At 37.0% G+C, this 24163-nt stretch overlaps 1 protein-coding gene across 4 annotated transcripts in view; it reads left to right on the top strand.

Moving 5' to 3' along the window:
• Window positions 1-23641, top strand: part of A1CF (APOBEC1 complementation factor) — a 91042-nt gene extending 67401 nt beyond the window's left edge. Inside the window, exons 8-12 of one of the 4 annotated variants that reach the window (XM_057298895.1) lie at window positions 3061-3334; window positions 5308-5489; window positions 8175-8311; window positions 9335-9483; window positions 12499-23641. In XM_057298895.1, the coding sequence (XP_057154878.1) occupies window positions 3061-3334; window positions 5308-5489; window positions 8175-8311; window positions 9335-9483; window positions 12499-12650 (894 nt within the window). In that variant the 3' untranslated portion in view covers window positions 12651-23641. Of the gene's footprint in view, window positions 1-3060; window positions 3335-5283; window positions 5490-8174; window positions 8312-9334; window positions 9484-12498 lie in introns of all 4 variants that reach the window. The other 3 variants (XM_057298894.1, XM_008952587.3, XM_034930584.2) reach the window with 3 other exon arrangements.
• Window positions 23642-24163: the final 522 nt, after the last annotated feature.

Here is a 24163-nt window from a genome sequence, read left to right as displayed (position 1 = left end):
CCAGGAGTGCAAGACCAGCCTGGACAAGATGGCAAGACGTCATCTCTACAAAAAATTAGCCGAGCATGGTAGCATGGACTACTACAGTAGTCCCAGCTACTCCGGGGGCTGAGGTGGGAGGATCTCTTGATCCCAGGAGGCTGAGGCTGCAGTGATCTATGATTGTGCCTTTGCACTCCAGCCTGGGCAACAGAGTGAGACCCCACCATTAAGGAAAGAAAGAAAAGAGAAAAGAAAGAAGCAGTGATTTTGGTCAAAGGACACAGTCAGCCCAAGGTGACCTCTCAAAGAGGGGTCCAGCAGAATAAATGCCCCGAATTCACTATTGTCTCTTCTCCAACCTCCTACCAGTGTTCCCCATTGGCTAAATGCAATCACAATCTAGAAGGCTAAAGAGGACCCCATGTAGAGAGCAGGCTGGAGCTGGTAGGTGGTGAATTCCATAGGCAGTGGATCCAGATGGCAAAGGGAGGATCTCTTAGCCTAGGCCCTTCAGACACTGTGGAGCCTCTTGCATATTAGCTCCTCAGGGGCCCACTCAAACTGAAAAAGTTTGAATACTGGAGGGTGGGGTGGAGAAAGTATTCACTCTGAAATACAAAAAAGAAAACTGCAAAGAAAAACTAATGCATAAATACATGTCTATAAAGAAAAGCATTATTTCATCTTCATTGATGATCACATTTAGTATCATAAAAGTGTTATTACTTGGAAAACAATTTGTAAGTTAGATTTTCTCTATATGGAAACATTCCTGAGTATACATGATGATTGCTGGGAAGGAACAGCCATCACAAATTAAATGCCAAAAATTACATTGGAATAATTACAATGGAAACATATTCAAATTCCCAATTTTTGCAGCTAGATATTTTTAGAGTAATTATTTACACATATTATTTAGTTAAATATATATTTAATATTATGTTTGACTATAATGTGGTATGGAAAAATCAAAAGTAAGTTTTCCTAGGAACTATGAAGGTTTTTGAGCATATATAGAGATATTTATATTTAATTTGTTAGATGAAGTGAGATCTTGAAATTTTTTCTACGATAATTATCACATTTAAAATTTAGGAAAATTAGCCTAGTAAGAACTGACTTTTTAATACAGGTGAGAGAAACATGTCATAGAAACTAGTTATAAAGCTATTATAGTCAACCAAATGGGACAAAATAAAGTCTTGAACTTAGGTAGGAATGGAATGTAGGAGACAGCCATATGCAGAACAGTAAGGGATAAATTCAAAGGACGCAGGAGCTGATTGGAGATAGGGGTGAAAAAGAAGGACAAGTCATTATAAGCTTCCAATATGGTAGGTTGTTATGAAAGTCAGGAAGGGAAGCCTATTCAGAGAGAAAAATGATGAATTGAGCTTCAGAATGATTATTCATTTATTCTTTTTGTAAGTCTATGAAGTGAAAGAAATTTTACTAAGCTTGGGCTATACAGATTAATAAGATATTGTCCTAGCTCTGGAAATATCTAAACCAAATAACTAAAATACAATATTGAATTTAAAATGCTTTTGGATGGGACAAAGGAAGGCAGAACAAAATTTGTTACAACAAGATATCTGAATTTGCCGCAAAGAATCATTCCATGCAAAACATCTCTTGATATGGAAGTGCCTATAAGCAGAGACCTATTTGGGTCTCTCATCTTCCTCAAGACTGGACTGAAGATATAAAGAATCTTATACCCAAGTTCCTCCCCTATTTTCAGTATGCCAGGTCTACTTTTTCTAATTACATCAACATCAATATAAGATTGTTGAATATCAGCTGGATTCTGTCTGTCTCTCAGAGTATTCCATCTAACTTATTTGACACTGGCTCCTGCTACTAAAAAGTAAGGTAAATACATAATACTGGGGACACATTGACCAAGAGGCTGAACAAAATGGTCAGGATGACCATGAAGCACAAGCTTTGTCCAGCAGACTTCAATAATCCAGGAACCACTGAGTCACTGTTGAAATCAGAGGGTAAGGGTGCACACTCAGCTGCTGTGAATGGGAATTTCTGTAGAAACACTTTACATAAAAGTGTTCTTTATATAAAACAGAGGATCTTCACATTCTTATTCAAAAACAAAGCCACAAATGCTTTCAGACAATACTTTGTTCCTTTGATAATAAATACATCAATCTATCAAGAATTTCTTGAGAGCCATCATTGTTTATTGTGTAGGCAAGCAATACATAGAAGTTAGTAGCACACGTAGATCTACATACATCCATTATCTTTGACATCTGGAGCTGTTTGCAGTCTCAAAATTTGTGTCAGTAATTCTTAAGGACAGGTTTTAAGCAGTGCATGATCTGAGAACCTCAATACTACTCTCACTCCCAACTACTCCTGACCCCTGTCATCCCTGTTTATTAGCTCCCAACTGTTCAGCAGATCAAAAGGTGGCTTCACAAGGAAGAACCTGTGGCAGGCAATGTAACAGCCTCCCAGATTCCTCTTCCTTTGGTAGAGCCACAGTATGTCTCTCTTCTCCAGTGAAAACTTACTTGTGTGGCTGCTCTAAGGAGCAAGACAGTTAGCAGGCTATCAGCTGGGAGGGCCTGATTTGGCTGCCCATGCTAAATGCTAATAATTGATAAGATTTCGTTATTGATTTCCTTTCACCTTCATCTTATTGTGCAAGGTAATGGAGATTTTATACCATCCATAACAAACCTAAATTGTCTTGTAGTTATATAATTATATAAATATGTAATTTAAAACACATATATGACCTAATAAAAATATTACATAACTTTCTGTCTCAGTGACTGTAACCAGATTGTAAATTTATAATGAATATGTCAATGGACACTGGCCAATATGTCACTGTCAAACCTGTTGGCATCTTATGCAACTTACCAACAAAATGGCTCAGAAAAAGTTCAACTGGCATACAAAACAAACCTATAAAATGACAAGATACAATCAATAAACCTACAGCAAATAGTCTAACACTTAGAAGGAGTCATGTTATTAGGGCTCAACCACACTTGGTTATCTTCATATCATCTCGTGTTGATATTTCTTTGCTCTCTACAACAGGTGCTGGATGGTTCCCCCATTGAAGTCACCCTAGCAAAACCAGTGGACAAGGACAGTTATGTTAGGTATACCCGAGGCACAGGTGGAAGGGGCACCATGCTGCAAGGAGAGTATACCTACTCTTTGGGCCAAGTTTATGATCCCACCACAACCTACCTTGGAGCTCCTGTCTTCTATGCCCCCCAGACCTATGCAGCAATTCCCAGTCTTCATTTCCCAGCCACCAAAGGACATCTCAGCAACAGAGCCATTATCCGAGCCCCTTCTGTTAGAGGTAACAGCAGTCAGATCTTGCTTTAGAGTAATCCCAAGATTTCAAATGACTCAAATTGCAGTAGCCTTAGATACATTGGATGGGTCCACTTGGAGAAAAGCACTGAAAAATTGTTTATTAAAAATCAAGTATTATATCAATAGTTTTCCTTTAATAGGAATGTTTTTCACATTACAACTGGTTGTTGAAAAAACGTCATCAGAACATTGTGCAAATGAGCCTAGTGCACAGATTCAAACTTTGCATGGGCCCATAAAATATGCACAAACTAAAACCTAGTTCTATAATTGTTAGCTTCTTCTATATCACTTGTCCACCACTGTGTAGTCATCTGTGGCTCATTACAACACTTCTGGAATAGACTAGTATAGTCCAGTGGAAACCAATTACCTCAAATAGCAAAACCCTTTCAAGGCATGTGTGTATTTGATGGTGACTCAGTGGCATTGTCTTAATATATAAATCACAAATTATTATAAATATAATCTAACAAACATATGAGATGTTCTCATCTGACCTCCTCCAGGAAATATGTTATACTTTCTTAGAAGCCAAATAATTAAGGACATTACTATATTTCTTTAATACATGGAGAACTGAACAACAAATAGAAAAAAAAACCCTCAATCAGACTGCTAATAAAACAATAAATATTTCACATTTGAATCCTGTAAGAATTCTAAATGTTTGAGCAGTTTTCCAAGCTCCATTTCTTCAAGAAAGCTAGAAGATAAAGAAAGCCTTTATTCTATTTCCAAGAAACTAGCTTGTCCCTGTCTTTTTGGCTCCTTCAGATGAGTTTTTCTAGGATGTGGCTAATGCCAACTGAATCCCAGTTCTATCCTCCAAATACGACATGAATCTGGGCAATTCGATAAACTGTGCATTTAAGTCTATTCTTGGGTTTGACTTAGAAGCAAAGAGGCACATCTAGATTACTGTGGAAACAATTATCTCACTATGTTTTACTACTTTTCAGTATAACTAAATTGATCATCTTAGGAGCTCTAGTCTTCAACAGCCTTAAAAGTTTCATACTCATAATTACTTGCCCCAAAATTGTAATGCAAATGAAATAATCAATATTTCCTTTAAGGTAACTTGTCTATGTGAAAATAAATTATATCATTGCAACATTATGCATTTAGAATATAAAATCACCTCATTAACCAATCCATACATTAAATACAAATTGTCAACCAGTTATGATGTCGAAAAAAAACAAACTCCACTATAAGGGAAAAAATGCCTATCTTATAACAAGAAAGGAATCAATGAATGATATTCATGGATGAAGGGTAATCAATTTAATTTTTTATCTCTATGCCACCAATATAAAATCAAAGTAGTAACATGGCAAAACAAAAATCAAAAGGAATCTATGCATGAAACTCAATGGAAATTTAAGCCTCACATTGACCGATCATCAGAGAGCATGGTGAACCTAAAAGCATGCTTTCTAAATGTTTGTTTTACAATAAGTCATTGGAAGTGGGATAATTAGGGAAGCCAGAATTTATTTCTGATATACTGATCAGTGACAGTCTCTATGCAAGACTGATTTCAAAATAAGTGGTCACATTATGTTGGAATGTTCTAATAAATACATTCCCAGTCTTTATTAGTCTGTATAAAATATCAAGAAAAGGTTACCTAAAGACAAAAATTGCAAATTTTCTATACCAAAATTTTTAAGTTGTTTGTGTACTTATCAATAGTATTGTACTTATCAATGGCATTGTTTTCTTCTGAAGGTAGTTTTTCAAAAACGATAGACACCTACGTTAAACCTTACCTTATGTTGAGTTTCATTACATTAGAATCCTAGAGTCTCCCACCCATCTTCAGGGCAATAATCAACGTGAATTGGGCTAACTTTTCCATTACAGTAAGATTCAGGGTGATTTTCTGGTGGTTTGATTCAGTTTAATGCCTTCTTACGTTCCTAGAAATTTACATGAATGTACCTGTAGGGGCTGCGGGAGTGAGAGGACTGGGCGGCCGTGGCTATTTGGCATACACAGGCCTGGGTCGAGGATACCAGGTCAAAGGAGACAAAAGAGAAGACAAACTCTATGACATTTTACCTGGGATGGAGCTCACCCCAATGAATCCTGTCACGTTAAAACCCCAAGGAATTAAACTCGCTCCCCAGGTAGGTAATGTTATTCCAGAAATAGTTTCTTTAAGTTGTGCCAATGAGCATCATTCACTTTTATCAAATGATTTGACTTGATCCCTACTCAAGCTATGGGTTTTTTTCTTTTAATATATAAACCATCCAATGAATGTCACAGTCTTTGAAGGAAAGCTGGGCATCAGGTGCCATTATTCTATTATAGGTCCTTTCTCTTTTTTAAAAAATCATAAAGTCTAACACCTTGAACAATATTCCACTGAAACGCAAAGAATCTGAGAGCTATTAAGAATTATCAACCCATACCCGAAATGAGGCAAAGACCCCATCTCAGAATAAATGCCTATTGTATGTGAGCCAGGTTGGTTGGCAAATGAAGAGTATTATGGCAGTGCCGTGAATAGACCATTTAGGACATCTTTTCTTGGAAATACTGTATCTAAGAGAAAACTCCACCATGATATCTGGGTGAATTATTAACTATGAGATGTCATCAGTCATACCAAATTAACTCTTCCTCCATAGTTATATTTTGGCAGTGGCATTACAGAGAGTTTTTACTGTGTTCATTTAACAGTTCTAAGTTTCCACACTTCAACATTAACCTGTGGTTTTTATTATTGGAAAATTAAAAGCTATAAAAGTTTCAATATGGAAACTGACTCCCGGGGTTAAAAATAAAACGAAACAGAGTCTATGCTAACCCTGAGACTGTTCCCTGTGGGAGTGTGATAGGTGCTGATCTCTCTGAAATACATTTTGGCTGAATAATCAGAGTTACAGTTTGTGTATCTTGAAGGAAACTTCCCTATTCCCATGACAAAGGTGGGCTTATAGCCTCACATTTATGGAAGTAGCCCTTATAATTTCAATCCAGAAGAAAACTGGTTTTCTAAAAGCTCATCTTGGGTATTTTTTTAATGGGATTTCTGGCTTTCTTTTATGCACAAATTAGCTTATCTAAGGTTTCTGCTAGCCCCACCCAGGGAATTTTTTTAAAAATGCCTATCAGACTGCTAAACAGCAATCATTTGTTCACATAAGATTTAGTAAACTTCTCTTATGCACCATGTAGTGCGCTAGGTGCTGGAGATGTAGAAGTGAATATAACAAAATCCTTATCATGAAAAATTAGATGCAATCCAGTGGGAAAAAACTGACACGTAAACATATAATTATAATGAAATCTGGGAGTGATATGATGAAGTTTGTTCAGAAAATATAAAAGCCACTCATCCAGTTTCTCTTAGGTTAAAACCCAAAACAAAAAACCTGATTAAAGTACTGGAATACTTAGAAATATTTTAAGAAAATAAAAAATAATAGTCGCAAATTCTGTATAATAATAGTTCCGAGAGCTGCAATAGTATGAAAAGAGATCTCTTCATTTTACATTAAACTCAAGTTAGAAATTCATCATGTCTTTTATTAGTATGTGAGTAACAATCTCTATCAATTAATAAAAGTTCTTTAATTTGTGTCTGACCTTCTACAACTATGGCTTAGAAATGAAGACCATGCCACCACCAACCAACACAGATGGGGCCTAAACAATCCCAAAGTAGAGTTGTGAACTTCCAGCCAGAAGCAGAGAGACAAGCCCTTTCCTGCAAAGTCAGCAGTGAGAGCTGGTGTTCCTTCCGCCCAGGTTTGCTCACCTGGCATAAACAAGCAGGCATAATATCTACCAGCAAAAGCTCCTTTATTATTGCCCAAGAACTGTAGAGAATGCTCTGAGGATTACAAGAGATCCTACACAACAAGAGTATTAAAAAGAAAATATCAATAGAAAAAACAGTAACAATCTACAAATTAATAAACTGGAAAATATCATGCTATTGCAGCTGGGTTAGTTAGCATAAATGAGGTAAGAAACCTCAGAGACACATCCTGAGACATTGTTCTGTCTTACAGAGTTATTTTCTCAGGTTTATGCCCTGCTTTCCACAGTCTACTGAATCTGCTGACTAACGAGAGCATCAGGACCTCTGGACAACCAAAAATGGCTTCAGAATAAAGAAACTATGAATCTTTAGAAAATATTCAGTTTGGAGTAATTACAGAAGAAAAAACATGCAGGAGAATGCTAAAAAGCATATTGTCATTAAGCAAAAAAACAAACAAACAAACAAAAAAGCCAGAAATAGTGTCTTACCAAACAAATAAAAACATTGCAACTGTCAACACCCATCTAGGAACGCTCGATAAATACCAAGCATTAAACTTTTTAATTCTATTTTTATGAAATTGTGAGATTAAAACCCTATGACAAATGTCACAAAATAAAAATATATTCTTAGGCTATCATCTCTAAACCATTATAAACACAGAGATTGAGAGTAATAATGAGTAAATCTATACAAATCTATACACACAGTGTTGGAGCAACAATTTTTACAAAAACAAATATTCCAAACAAATCATAAAATTAAGCTTTTGGTAAAAAGTTACAGCTAATGGACTAAACTAAAAACATATTACAGTAAATGGTGTGAAAGTGATTTTATGAACTAATAGACCTAACATTTTAAATGGAGTTCAAATTGAGTTCATCTTAAATTTTATGAGTCATTAAATCATGTGGCATTTTATATCTTCAGATACTAGCTTGAACTCTGAAAATTAGAGTTTAAAAACCTGAAAACTTGGGAAATAATGTGAATGTGTCATTTGAGGGGGAAATAACTTTTTTTATTCTTGTAGATATTAGAAGAGATTTGTCAGAAAAATAACTGGGGACAGCCAGTGTACCAGCTGCACTCTGCTATTGGACAAGACCAAAGACAGCTATTCTTGTACAAAATAACTATTCCTGCTCTAGCCAGCCAGAATCCTGCAATGTGCGTAACTTCTCCAAATTCCTTACCATTTTAGAGCAGGATACACTTATAAATTAAATGCATTTAGTCACCATCTAAACAAGATACTGAGGTCTACTACCTACTCATTTGTCATTCAAAGCAAATATTGAGATGTGTAGTTGGGATGTGCCAGCCATGAAACCAGCATATAAAGGCCCCCAAATTTCATATACACAATGAAGGTTGTGTAGTATCACCAGCCAGTGGAAAACAGTCAGTAGTGTAAAATGTAATAGAAATAAAAACTATAGCCCATTCTTGGCTGGGCATGGTGGCTCATGCCTATAATCCCAGCACTTTGGGAGGCTGAGGCAGGTAGATCACTTGAGGTTGGGAGTTTGAGACCAACCTGGCCAACATGGTGAAACCCCGTCTCTACTAAAAATACAAAAATTAGCCGGATGTAGTAGCCGGTACAGGCAGGCGCCTGTAGTCATAGTTACTCAGCAGGCTGAGGCAGGAGAATCACTTGAACCTGAGAGGTGGAGTTTGCTTAGATTGTACCACTGCACTCCAACCTGGGCAATAGAGTGAGACTCCATTTCAAACAAACAAAGCTATAGCCCATTCTTTCATCTGTGCAGTGTTTAGGTTGAAGCATATGAAACTACCATTTTATACATAATAAGACAATGGCCCATCATTTAATTTTGGACCAAAGATATGACCTCTCTGTTAGTGGATATCACCTCATGAATTTTACCTTGAGCCTGCATTTCTATATATTTTAGGAACAATTTGTTTCACTTGTGCTTTAGAAAAGCCATGTGTTGAATTACTTGTATGTCCCAGGAATGTCATCAACCACTGATGTTCTAGATCAATTTGTAAATATTTCTACATGCAACCTATATTTAGAAGCTTTAATAGCAAACAGAATGAAAAACACCCACTCAAAATACCACCATCCAGTCATCTTACAAAGCTGATAGTGCCTTAAGTTTTCACCTGACTCAGTTGTACCAGTTTAAAAATGCCTACCCTGACTGACTTGCTTTCCAGCCACCCTTTCACACCTCCAAAGCTGAGTGCCTTTGTGGATGAAGCAAAGACGTATGCAGCCGAATACACCCTGCAGACCCTGGGCATCCCCACTGATGGAGGCGATGGCACCATGGCTACTGCTGCTGCTGCTGCTACTGCTTTCCCAGGTATGGGAAAATTGTGCCAGAAATGGCGCCCTGCAGAGAGTATTTGGGAAACCCTTTTTTGGTACCATTGAATCACAGAAATGTTTGTGTACCCTTCTTACAGCAATCTGACTTGCACCACCTTGGGACCAAAAACAGTTTCCCAAATGAGTGACTCATTAAAACACGAGGCAAGAAAATCAAGCTGGGCAGCAGAGTGGTGGGTTCTGGTCTCGGCTCAGCTTTAAACTGCTGTGTGATCTTGAATGAGTCAGTCTCTCTGAGTCTGGTTTGTTTTGGTTTTTACTTTTAGTACGAGAGTTTGAAACTACCTATAGATATATGATGTTTATTGGAGATCTTACTGTGTGCTAGGCACTCACTTAAATGGTCAGGAAGCGTTATAATATCTTAGTGATACTGATGATACCACCAAGAGTTAGGTTCCATCAGAAAGTCTGGTATACAAATGAAGAGCCCATGTACAGAAAGATTAAGTAATTTGGCCACTGGCAATTAGCTTTTCAGCAATCTTTTCTCCCTCTCCAGTCTTCAATCTACTTTTATTAATTTGATTTCAAAAAAGATTTTTTAAAGTCAAAAATTTTGTGAGAGTGAGAGACAGACAGAGATCCTTTCAATATGTGAATAATCAGGACTCAACTCAATTTATTTGTTCTATAATTTTGGTCTGGGGCATATGCTGATTGCTTAAAGCAAAGCCTATCCGTGGATCAACAATGCCTTCAGAGGTCACATTTTAAAAGATTTGTCCCCATTTGTTATGTACCCACAACAAATGGTAATAATTAAAAATGAATCCTTTAGAGATTGAAGGGGACCAGGCAAGAAAGTTGTTTAGGAAATTTTTTCTCAGCTGAAAATTTTTTATCCTTTTTTTTTTAGTAAAAGATTACTTTTATTAAAGAAATCTGTCATTTTTTACTTCTCATTGTGTCAGCGTGTGCCACATAAGTCCAAATTAGAGCTCTAAGTAGACCTAGAAACATGATATTCTTATTGATTAATTAATTCATATATTGGTCATGCGTAGGTGTGAGAAATTTTATATTCCTCACACCCACTGCACCTGGGGCTCCTTCTCAGTAGTGTTTTTTGGTTTTGGGGTTTTTTTTCTCAAAAGTTTTGAATATATCCTCCATTCTGGCCAGTGGGGCTAACATTAATGATGTTTCACATCTGAAAGTGACCTCAATTCTGGCTTTGTTTCTCTGTAAGAACATGGAGATGCTCTGTGGTGAGTCCCTCGGAGGTTACCAAGGTAACAGCTGACACTGCAGAGGGCAAGGTCCTTCCTGGGCAGTGTGGGGCCAGCAGCCAGTGCTTGCTTTCCACATAACAGGGTGTTTACATGTCCATTTACTCAGGATGCCTGCCAGGGCTTCTCAGTTCCTAGAGAAAGTCGAGCCCCTGTCTTACAGAAAGCTGCACCCCAAAGATACCTAACAAATGTACTATTAAACTAATGAGCCACTGTCAGAATTTTAAAGTTTGCTTTCACATTGGAAAGGATTTGCTTTTACCCAAGAATTTTTTATCTTATTCTCACTTCCACTGGCTTCTGTGAGAAGTTAAAAATATTTAGGGCATGAGTGTTGTCTTGGGAATGCCTAAGAATCTGACAGCCTCTCTTATAACTTTGCTGTGGAGTCAAGCAAAGAATAATAGGCTCCAAGGGAAGAATCAGTTTGAAACCCAAACACCCTAGCACTTAACAAATTGACCAAGTTGAAAAAGAAAATTCAAAATCCCTAAAGGTAAAATCTGTGCCATAAACACATGCATGCATGCGTGCACACACTCACACAGTTACATTACTCACTTAGTTTAGAAATACTGTTTCCAAAACCATGAAAGTAACTGTTAACACATGTCTCCTATCCTTGGAAAATGGACCAAACTTCACTAGTGCATTAATCAGCATTACTGACCAAAGTGAATGCACCAAGAGTGGATTCAATTTTTGTTCAAAATAATCCAACCAGCTTCCTGCCACCACTTTCTGAGAAGCCACTAGAAAAAAATCAATGTGTCTGGGGTTGGGCAGGCTTCTACTGCACATAAACTAAATGGGGTTTAAAACAACAATGAAAAATAGGTGCCCATTTGTACTTAAGTATACTTCTCTCTTTTTCTTGCTATCTTTTACAATTTCTGGATAATCTCAGAAATACTCAGGTTTTAAACTAAAACAATACAGAGAAATAATGCTTTAGATAGTAGCTAATATGCTCTCTTCTTCAAAAGTGAATGCTCATCCACTAGACACAATGCTAACATGAAAGCGCATAGATTATTTTTTTAATTCTCAGATACTTTGGTTCTCTGAGGCGGAGAACCAGCATCAAGGCCTCTGAATACAACAAGCACAGGCTTGATGAGGGGCTTGGGAGGTAAGAAGGTGCTTTTGCCATTCATAGTTACATCTAAATATGGACAGGTTAGGCATTTGCTTTTAAGGTATTATGGAAAAGCACACTTAACCTTTACAGTATTTCTCCTACTGATCTCCCAGTCTTTACACATCTTCTTGGGTAAAGGCAAATGTTTTAAATGTTTCATTTAGGCAGGTGTGGGGTTACAGGAGAACCAGTCCCACAGATCCCCACCTCCCCACATACCATGCCCAGCCAGCCCCTCAGTCACCTTTTCTCATTTATAAATTTGGAGACCCTCAAAAAGCTATAAATCACAAGCTTTAATCAACTCAGTATCCTGTTAAGTTTCTCTTTCTTGGACCCTATCCCAAGCATCTTTAATTCTCTTAAGTATAAAGTGATTCTGACACAGGTGGTTGACCCCACTTTAGGGAACATTGTCCTAGGACTGTTTAAATATCATTGAAAATCACTGAGTCCACATATTGTGTCCTTAAGGACACTTTTTAAAACATATATATTAACTTTTAGCTTTAAGCAATATGTTAAATGTTCGTATTTCTAAAAGAAGACAAATAAGCCAAAAGGGAGCAAATGTGAATTCCTTTCATCAAGTTTTCTCTGCCTCTTCCTCCAGGATATGCTGTCCCTAATGCAACTGCACCCGTGTCTGCAGCCCAGCTCAAGCAAGCGGTAACCCTTGGACAAGACTTAGCAGCATATACAACCTATGAGGTCTACCCAACTTTTGCAGTGACTGCCCGAGGGGATGGATATGGCGCCTTCTGAAGATACTTTTTTAAATTTAAGAATAAGACACACAAAACTCTATTAAAAAAAAAGAAATAAACCTCTAACTCGGTCCCCCAATGATCATAAATAATATGTTTCCTAAAGAAATGCCTTTCCAGAGACTGTATAGCTTATACCAATTATAGAATCATGAAGTAAGAACGTTATTCTGAAATGAAATCAAATGTTAAAGAGCCTTTTGTTTAACAGAAAGCTAGAGAGCCACTGCCCCAAAAGTTGTTCTTCCAGTCTTCCTGAGTGTTTGGGGAGTATGTTTACAAATCCTGCCAGGGTGAAGAGAGATCTTGTAGCTGGCAAGATTTGGGAGGGATGGAGCAGACCTGGGCAGTCAGTAATAATCAAGGGAAGCCAAGTAAACTCCAGAGTCTTACCTCTGGCTCACAGCTGCTTTTGTGATACACAAAGTCACAAAGAGGAAAAGGGAAGGGAGGAGGTTGCTTTTCAAAATGCATTCACCATGGCTCACTGTGTGGGGCATGATTGCAGGCCTGAGCTCATGAAAGACTGTCCAAGATTTTGTGGGTTCAACCTCTCTTCAGCCTGAAAATTCCATCCAGTCGATTTGTCACAGATCAGGATCTTCCTGTCCCCTGCAGCTCATGGGGACTTCCTAGAAATAGATATGATATGTTGTAGATGTGGTTAAAACAAATCCAAGCCCCATTGTTTATTCAGCTCATTAGTCCACACCTATTTTTCCCTAGAACTCCTACCTTTTCCAATAATCATGCCAGCATGAAATGACCTTTTCTACTTTAAAATTTTTTGACTTGTTCATATTGCTTGATTTTCATCATCTCAGACTCATTTTTCTCCTACCTAATATCATAAAAAAGTAAATCAGATATACAGAATATCATTTATGATACTTCTTCCTTTCAGCAAATTGACTGAAAAGTCATTTTAAAGAGAGAAGTGCAGATTTGCTCTCATTTCTTTGATATTGTTGCAGTATCCACCCTACCATCTAGCAATCAGAGATGCTTATATTAACTTGGGATTAGCTTTGCATTATCTAACCCATTTATTTTAAATCTGCCAGGAAATCCTCTAACTTTCCTTCCTTTTTGTTTCAGTAAGTATCAGGCAGCTTCACCATACCTGAGTCCTTTTGTCTTGAAGCTGCCACAGAAAAATCTTACATCAATCATTGCTGATTAGAAACTGTTTCAGACAATCAGCATGGGTGTTATTTACCAAATTCCCCCTAGAGTCCTAGGCCTCTTCTCCAGAAATATCTGATGATGAAGTGAGGGGAGGGCAACGGTGCTACAAAACACGGAACAGAGGTAAAGAGAAGGCACTACTTTCTTGCCATACTTGTAAATGATTGCTTTGTTCAAACATAAATAATCTTAAGTCCAACACCAAATACCTGTTACTCCTACATCAATCTCATTAGTGGTTTAAGACACAGTACTAGAATTTTCATTTTTTAAAATCCCTTGGCCCTTAAGAAAATTTACAGAACACAAAGGAAAACATAAACACAAAGACATGGAAAATTTTGTCAACTCCTTAATGGAATTCTGTGATCAAAAAGCAGGCCAGATTCTAATCAAAATCAGGTAAATTTTAATCACAATCAGAAGTACTTGTAACATTTCAGTTGTCCTAACTCCAATGAGATAACAAAGCCTCCAAGGCTACAGCTGAAACTCTGAAAGGCCCTGTGCTTTCTACTTTACATTTAGCTTCTAATATTTCCTAGGACAGTAGTTCCCAAAGTAGGCTGTACATTAGAATCTCCTGGAGAGCTTTTTAAATGCTAATGCCAATAACATATCTCATAAAATTTACACTAGAATTTCTTTGGATGGGTGCCTGGCATCAGTATTTTTTAATGATCCCTAGGTGATTTCAATGTGCACCTAGGTTTGGGAATTGCTATATTCTTGTATTTATACTCTATCTCTTTATTTCTTTTCCTTTTTATTTCACTTTTAGTAAATAGAAAAATGCAATTAAAAAATCATCTAAGTTAAGACAAATAGCCAAATCATATTTATCCCATAAATAGTATGAATTTAAATGTAACTTATGTAGGCTTCAAACTAACTCTAAAAATGAGAAAGTAAAACAATCTTGTCCTAAAACAATTCTTAGATCCAAATTTACACTCCCCTACAGATCTGCTTTTATTCTCAAAGACAGTGATTACATTGACATAACAAATGTCCATTGGGGCAGGCAAATTTCTACTGAGTCTAAAAAGCATTCCAAATTCTAGGAGCAAAAGTTCTGATTTTCCTTAAAATCTTTGCAAATAAACAGCAAAGGGTATTCTGGATGTCTTGTCAATACAAATTAGGTTTGATTTAGAGAAGTTTTAAATTTAATCGCAATGAAAAGATTAGTTAATACATGAATCTTTTTATGAGAAAAAATCATTATTCTGGATAAAGTCATAATTGTTTTTTTACAATATTAAGAGCAGACACCTAAACATACAATAATACCAAAGTATTGAGAAAATTACCACTGGAACACCATCTCAAGTTATCACACCATTTACCTCTTTAGAGCCAGTTTTATATAAGTAGGTAGAAGTGGTTTTGGTTTTTTGCTAAAATTTTACTTTGTTTTAGTAATATCTAGGGAATACTTTGAATTCCATTAAAATACATTCATAGAAAGTGTTAATGTGTCTACCATGCCATATGTTTATTTTTACTTTCCCCAAGTTAGGTAGATAGAGCAAGTCCTGCTACCATAAGTTTAAAATTATTAAGACAACAGGCTTTTTTAAATTGCTGGTAGAACCAAAGGCTAATTTTGCATAGGTTTATATTTTTAGACTTAAGAAATTAGCACCTATATAATACCTTCATACCTTCTGCATCACTATCAATTTTTCTGTAATTTCTTATTTGAATGCTTCCTAATTCTTTACAGAAAAAATTAAAATTTGTCACCCAACCAGGTGATAATAACAAAACAATAATTTAGGAACATCCAGTAAATTTGAATTAGTTCTCTAAATTTTGGTAATTAATAGCTTATTGATAATTAAAATCAGCCTAATGTTGCTTAGGTAGGAGGAAATTGATCAGCAATGGGATTGGGTATCTATTTTCTTTCCTATAAAAGTGCTGCCTCTTCTCAAATTGCTTTATTTCTCTCCCACTGCAGTAGTATATCTAGAACAGCACCTTCAACTGCAACAAAATATAATTCTCCTAGATGACTAGGATATCCTCCAATCTGGTATCATGCCAAACAACACTGTTTGGGGAACAGCACCCAAAATGCTGCTAAAAAGCTACCTCATGTCAAGAAAATATGGATTTCAAAAAATATCTGGCACAGTGGCCCATGCCTATAACCCCAGTACTTTGGGAGGCCAAGGCAGGAGGATTGCTGGAGGCCAGGAGTTCAAGACCAGCCTGGGCAACATGGAGAGACTCTGCCTCTACAAAAAAAAAAAAAAACAAATTTAATTTCATTGGCCAGGTGTGGTGGTGTGGGCCTGTGGTCCCAGCTACTTGGGAAGCTAAGGCAGGAGGATTGCTGGAGGCCTGGAGGGCAAGGCTGCAGTGAGCCATGTTCACATCGCTGCACTCCAGCCTGGGTGACAGAGCAAGACCCTGTCTCCAAAAAAAGCAAAAATAAATATCTAACAAAAAGGGACCTGTTTCCAAACCACAGTTTCTTAACTTTTTCATGATGGAATAGAAATTAAACTATAAGTATATACTGATAATAGCTGTGCAGGAAATTGGTTTTTATTTTACTTAAAAGTATTTTTTAGAAAAAATGTTATTCTGATTGCATAGATTAGCAAAATATTGCATCAATATAATGTTCCATTTTTATTAATTTTTGTTATATTCTAAATGACTGTTTTATAATTCTGTCTTGGACAACTGGGCCACAGTTAGAATCCACATAGACAGGGAGGTTCTTAGGTGTGCCATTTGTAGAATAAAGGGCAATCAAGTTAATATTCGGGGTAAATTTTCATTGCATTCTAACCTATGAAGTTTGATAAAGTATATTATTATTGAACAACTCTAACAGTAAGATTTCCTAAAAGTAACTTACAACAAAAAATGAACAATGTGCTCAATATTCGCATAAAGTCATGATTATTCTCTTCTTGCATTCATATAAAAGTTCCCAGGGGGAAGAAAATATATCTAAAAATTAGACTAGAAACTTGGCACTTTTTATGTATTGTAGATACACTTTCATATATTGTAAATACATCTGTTAAAGATAAAACTAAGTTTCTAACATAGCACTACAAGGAAACTTTGGATAAATATTTTTAAAAAGAAAATGTTAATAGGATAACTTAAGATTTTGTATATACTTATTGGAAGACAGGAAGAAACTAGGCAGTAAATATTCCTACCTGACGTGCAACCATTGTCAATCAGGTTTTGTTAAACTGTCAAATTTGATTTTGAAATTTTAGTTTGCCCAAATAATATCTAGAAAATGCTCTGAATTTTACTAGAACATATTCATAGAAAGTGTAATGTATCTACCAGGCTCTATGTTTGTGTTTGCCAACATTAGAAAAACAAAGTAAGTTGCGCTATAATGAGTGAAACTAAGGAAAATGAGATTTTTCTGACTCCCATTCCCTCTCTTAAAAAGTAAAATATTTAAGCTTTTTTTATTAAATGAAAAATGGGTACAGAATACTCTATTGCCCTCCAAATGTCCAACATTTTTAAAGCCATGTTGTCCAACAATGTTTATACAGAAAATAGAATGCATAGGTTTAATATAGATAGCAATGTATATGTAGGCTCATTTGTGGGAGATTGCAAACTTTATGTGCCCCCAGTTCTCCTTGGTTTTGTAGGAAAGCTAAAAGAAAACCTTGTACTCTCACTAATAATGAAATTCATAGCCAATTTAGAAAGGGAAAATAACCTGAAAACCAAAATACCTCATTCATCTGAAGATGCCTGGAATAAAATATGGAATTCTTCTGTACCTACCTCCCCCTTACAGACTTTTCTCCTATTTTGAGAGAGAAATTCAAGAAGAAGAATACAGCTTGTTCTCTCTCCACAAATGATACTTTGTCTAAGGGAATAGGAGATACCAAGAAACAGTATCTTTAAAAAAGTAAGCTGCCCACAGGCCTTCTTGGAGAATGAAGAATATCAGCCCCATTCAGGATTTACCAATGTCTCTCTGAGGTGGCAATACATTCTGGTTTTCCAGGACAGTCCTGGCTTAGGTCTGCTGTCCTTCTATAAATATTAACAATGATCCCTCTTATTTCCAAACGTGTCCCAGTTTAGACAACAAATTATACAGTGTCTGCCCCCCAACACACACACACACACCCCACCATCTTTATGGGTTGTTGTTGTTTTCTTGTTGTTTTTAATTTTGTAGAATTGGCTTTGTCTTCTCCAAAGCAGATAACAGCTTAAACTAAAGAGCCTAGCTACTTCTTTCTGACTGAGCAGGGTCATAGTAAACAGAGAAGAATGGATCACTTCCTCCTCTGAAATCTCCATCAATCCACTTTCTGTCCAACTATCTCTCTACCCAGCCTATTTTTGGTCCTAGTTTTCCTCTCATAAACCCTGGGCTGTGAGTCCTGAGTTCTGCCTTCATATGGCAGAGCAAGCTAGTCATTATTATGCCAGGTTAGGTGGCAGGGCAAGACAAAAGATAGCTCTTGGGGACACTTGCTTGGTCTGTAGAGATCCACAGGGCACTGGTAGGGTATTAGAGCATTTACTGGTTTCTTTCTTCCTTGAGTTGAGTTACTTCTATCCCAAAACAGACAGGTCTTAGGTTAACCTTCACCTTAAAAAGGATATTGCCTTTTTTCCTTCTGCTTCACAAATTTGCTCCAACACTAATTCCCTTGCATTTGATTTCATCATTATGATTGTTCATCAACCATTCTTCACGAAAAATCCTCACATCATGTCATATAAAGGTTTTATTATTTTTAATGGAAAATAACATTGAGAGATTATTTTCCTTTTTCATAAAATTTCCCTTTTTCCCTCCCTCTATTCTCTTTACTAACATTGGAAATTAAACAAGTTTTACAGGCTCTATTGTTATTAACCCTCAAATCTATTCTTCAGAGAATATATGATCAGCCTGTGTTTACTATGCACCTACTCTTATACCAGAAACTGTGAATACAAATACATATATTTCCTACTTCTCTCTTTAATTGGGGCACACAGTCCCATGGTCCATTCTGCATTTTTCAAAATTGAATATAATTGCATCACCTGATAGGTTTTGCCACTTAGAATTCTGAAAATAAATCAACTCTGTTCTAAACCTTAAGTTTCCACTATTATTGCCAAACTCTGGACTGATACAATAAGCCTTTTAAAAGGTGAATTTAACACTTCACCTATTATGGTTATTTAAGTAAAATGAGTTTTCAAATATTTCCCCCAGGAGAAATATAAAGGACTATGCAAAAATAGAAGGAGAAAAAGGTTAGTTAGAGGTCCAGAAGGAGAATTAAAACATGGAATTGATAAATTCACCTACTGATTTATGATGTTAATGAGCAGGTACCTATACATTTTATTTACTTGAAAACATTTTGGCCATTAACTATTTCTGTTTTCTAAATACATTTGTGTTTATAAAATTTTAAAATCTATATCACAAGCCTTAGTCATGCCTTTCTTTGCAATAAAGTATATATACCTTTTTACAAATGTAAATTTTATTTTGAAACTTGGCATTTTCTTTATAATTCCTAAGATATCTTTAGGCACACAGACTACAGATAAATCTATTTAAATCAATTCATCATTATCACTGGTTTAAATATTTAATGTAACCATTGGAATTTTTATTCTTATTCCTTCAGAGAATTCTCCTTTTCTTCTATGTTTCTGACTGCAATACAGCCCGATATTGTTATTCCCTATATCTTAATGAAAAGCAAGCTGTCAGCAAAATGCATTTATAGTTTCCAGATGTTTAACAATCTCTTTCTTCTTTTCTTTTTTGTTATTATTTTTATTTATGTGAAGTTAGTTAGCTGAGGTACCAAAAAAGAGACAAAGACAGTATTAAAAAGTGTGCATAAAGCACTTATTTTTGTACTTTAGTACAATGTTTTATAGAACTTTGTGATCTATCTAAATATATTAAGTAAAATTACACCATTCACTTGTTAGGAAAATAATCTTTGGTTTGGAAGATAGTAACATAATGGGCATCTTAGAATCATAAATCACATGAAATGAGAGACAATGCAATATTGTATAATTCCTGGATGATGCAATTGTTTTAGTTGAATTTTCAAGTGCCATTATAAAGTTTTAAAAATTATCAATATGAGTTGGTGCCTAATTTTTTCTTTCCTAAAAATAAAAGTTTTTCTTTTTGTGAGTAAATACCTGAATATTAATAATCCATAATTGCAATGTGGTTTTGACAACTTCTTTACATGATTCACATCTTCTATATAAGTTCACTCTTCTGAGATTAAATGCAACTTTTAATAATTAAATGCATTATTTTTCAATCCATAAAAAGACAAGAGAAATACTTAGCAATTAAAATATTGAGAAAACATGACTCCAGAAAGGTAAGTGGGCCCTGAAATCAACATTTGCCTGGGGGCATCTGCTGATCCCTAAGAACTAGAGCAAACTATTCCTCCTGGACCAAATCCAGCTGCCTGATGTTTGTTGGCCCTTGAGTTAAAAATGACTGTTATGTTTTTAAAAGGTTGAGCTGAGAATGTTTTTCACATTTTTGAAAGGTTGGTTTAGAGAAAAAAAAAAGGAAGAACATGTAACTAAGACCACATATGGCCCACAGAGCCTAAAATATTTACTATCTGGTCCTTGACAGTGAAAGTTTGCTAAGCTTGCCCTAAGCTAATACCACATATTTTAGCTTCTGTTACCTGTAGCACCCCACTTCTTGATGCCGAATTCTGAATTAGCTAAGACTAGGTTTGGTTGGCAGTGACAGTATTCCCAAATAGCAATAGTTTAAATAAGATAGCAATTTATTGTCTCTTACCCAAAAGTCCCAAAGGGCAGTACAATGCTGGTATTGTGCTTCACAGTTTCATGAACATAGGCTTCCTTTTGTTGCTTTACTTGAATGGTCTCAATCTCATTGCCTAAGATTTACATCCAAGTAGAAAGATAGAGAAAGGACAAAGAAAGGGAAGGGCACCCACGAGCTGTCCCTTTAGGAGAGCTACTGGAAGCTGCCACAGGACACTGTAGTTTACATCACATTGGCCAAAATTTAAGCATGTGGCCACACCTAGCTGCAAGAGAAGATGGGAAATGTAGTCTTTATCTAGGCAGGAAAAAAATTCTTTTACTATGAAAGAACGGAAGAATGAATACCAAGAGAAAACTAGCAAAGTCTGCTACAAATTCCTACATCACAGGAAGGACGTGATGTTTAAATTAAGTAGGCATATGAAAACATCTGGCGCTGGCCTTTCATGATGGGTACTTATGAATCTTGGCTCTGTATCCAACCACCTGATGGGTTCTTCTTGCCCACTGCACAGACAAAACCAATTCACTGAGACCATGACATTGCAATAAAGAGTTTAATAGACATGAGGCCAGCCATACCATGTGGGACATAGAGTTATTACTCATCTCAATCTCCCTGAAAATTCGGAGACTAGGGTCTCTCAAGGATAGTTTGGCTGGCTAGGGAGTTTGCTTCTGAGTGGGGTTATGGGACAAATCAGAGGGAGTCAGTGGGCTTAGGTGAAGCCATAAGTAGTCAGAAATGCAAAAACCTGAAAAGACACCTCAAAAGGCCAACTTAGGTTCTACTATAGTGATGTTATTTGCAAGAGTAATTGGGGGAGTTGCAAATTTTGTGACCTACAGAATAATGGCTGGTTATCCTTTAGTGGACACCTTAGAAGAATTCAGGCTCTACACCCTCCTAACCTGGTAGTCTTTCATGAGCTTTACAAAGGCAGTTAGTTCGAGGGAAGGACCATTATTTAAACTATAAACTAAATGTCTCTCGAAGTTAGCTTGGCCAAGCCCAGGAGTAATTAAGGGCAGCTTGGAGCTTAAAGGCAAGATGGGGTTTGGTTACAACGGATCGCTTTCACTGTCAAAATTTTCTCAATGTTGTAATTTTTGCAAAGGCAATTTCAGCGCTTTTACCCTGCCTTTACCAACTAAAAGGAAACAGCCAATTTACCTTAGAGTTTCTCGAAGTATTGTCACCCATTGAAAGTGTAACTGTGTAGGGAGGATCCCATTGGCCCCACTTTCTGATATTCACACAATCGTATTATCTCCTTCCTTTGTGTGCATAGTGGACCTAGTAACTCCATTCTAATGAACAGAATATGGCAAAAGTGATCGGATATCACTTCCAAGGTTATGTTATAAAAGATTATGATTTCCACCTTGCTGGTTCTTCTTGCCTGTTCACTGTGATGAAGCTGGCTGCCATATTGTAAGCTGGGCTGTGTAGAGTCACATGGCAAGGAACTGAAGGTAGCCTGCAGCCAACAGTCCGTGGGGAACTGAGTCCTGCTATCAACCACATGATTGCTCTTGGAAGTGGGTCACTCCTCAGCAGAGCTTTGAGAGGACTGCAGCCCTGGCTAATACATTGAGTGGACTTTATGATAAACTTCAAAGCAGACGACCAAGCCAGCTGCACCTGACTCCTGCCCCACAGAAACAGTGAATAATAAATGTTATTTTAATCTGTTAAGCTTCAGGATAATTTTTTGTGAAGGAACTAATAACCAATATAACAGTGAAAAGCTACAAACTTACAATGAATGTGAATGTGTTTATTACCTGAGAGTCACAGCAATCGATGACTAATATAACAGTGAGAAGTTATAAAGTTACAGGGAATTCATATGTGTTTATACCTGAGAGTCACTGAAGCTGTTGTGCAAAATCAGAGAAACCAACTCAGGTTTTGAGTTTATGGATAACTGTTGCTGATGTCAATATCCAGAAGCATATGCCCAATGTTGGAGAGGATAAGAAGTTAAAGAAATGCTATGTATCTGATACAAAGTAGGTGCTTAAAAATGCTGGTTGAGTGGGAAGAAAAAAGGGAGAAAGGAACAGATGAAAGAGAGTATGGGATAGAGTGGAGGAAAATGAGAGGAAGGAAGAAAGAGAGAAAGGGAAGAAATTGAAGCAAAAGAAAAATGGAGGGGAGAGGAGAAGAGAGAGGAGAATCTGGACTTCCGAGAACCAGGAATGATATTAAGTAACAGCAAGTGGGTGGTATCTTTGACTCCAATATTTCAAGCAATTCTGAGTAAAATTTCCTTTTGATGAGCAATGTCATGATATGAACAACTTTAGATCCAAAAAAGTTGCACTAAGAAAAAAAAAAAAAAATCCTCTAAGTCTGAACATTCACAAGGACACCTGATATAGTTTCCATGAAAAGAGTGAACTCTGAAGCAAGAGTCCAGAATTCTGGCCCCAGTTCTGCCACTGTTTTATAAATACCTGATTCAGACTCTCAGACTCTATAGCAGAGACTATCAATTGAAACATGTGACTAACACTGGTGGGCAGACTGTATTCGTCTGTTTTCACGCTGCGATAAAGACATACCTGAGACTGGGAAGAAAAAGAAGTTTAATTGGACTTACAGTTCCACATGGCTGAGGAGGCTTTAGAATCACGGTGGGAGGTGAAAGGCACTTCTTACATGGCAGCGGCAAGAGAAAATGAGGAAGAAGCAAAAGCGGAAATCCCTGATAAACCCATCAGAGCTCATGAGACTTCTTAACTATCACAATAATAGCATGGAAAAGACCAGCCCCCATGATTCAATTACCTATCCCTGGGTCCCTCCCACAACATGTGGGAATTCTGGGAGATACAATTCAAGTTAAGATTTGGATGGGGACACAGCCAAACCATATCATTCTGCCCCTGGCCCCTCCAAATCCCATGGCCTCACATTTCAAAACCAACCATGCCTTCCCAACAGTCCCCCAAAGTCTTAACTCATTTCAACTTAACCCAAAAGTCCACAGTCCAAAGTCTCATCTGAGACAAGGCAAGTCCCTTCCACCTATGAGCTTATAAAATCGAAAGCAAGCTAGTTACTTCCTAGAAACAATGGGAGTACAGGTATTGGTTAAATACAGCTGTTCCAAATGGGAGAAATTGGCCAAAACAAAGGGGTTACAGGGCCCATGCAAGTCCAAAATCCAGTGGGGCAGTCAAATTTTAAAACTCCAAAATGATCTCCTTTGACTCTAGGTCTCACATCCAGGTCATACTGATGCAAGAGGTCGGTTCCCATGGTCTTGAACAGCTCCACCCCTGTGTCTTTGCAGGGTACAGCCTCTCTCCCAGCTGCTTCCACAGGCTGGCCTTAAGTGTCTGTGGCTTTTTCAGGCACACAGTGCAAGCTGTCAGTGGATCTACCATTCTGGGATCTGGAGAACAGTGGCCCTCTTCTCACAGCTCCACTAGGCAGTGCCCCAGTAGGGACTCTGTGTGAGGACTCTGACCCCACATTTCCCTTTCACACTG

This window comes from Pan paniscus, chromosome 8, assembly GCF_029289425.2.
Source record: "Pan paniscus chromosome 8, NHGRI_mPanPan1-v2.0_pri, whole genome shotgun sequence".
NCBI lineage: Eukaryota > Metazoa > Chordata > Mammalia > Primates > Hominidae > Pan > Pan paniscus.
The sequence above is the reverse complement of the archived record's forward strand: the minus strand, read 5'-3'. Positions and strand labels throughout refer to the sequence as shown.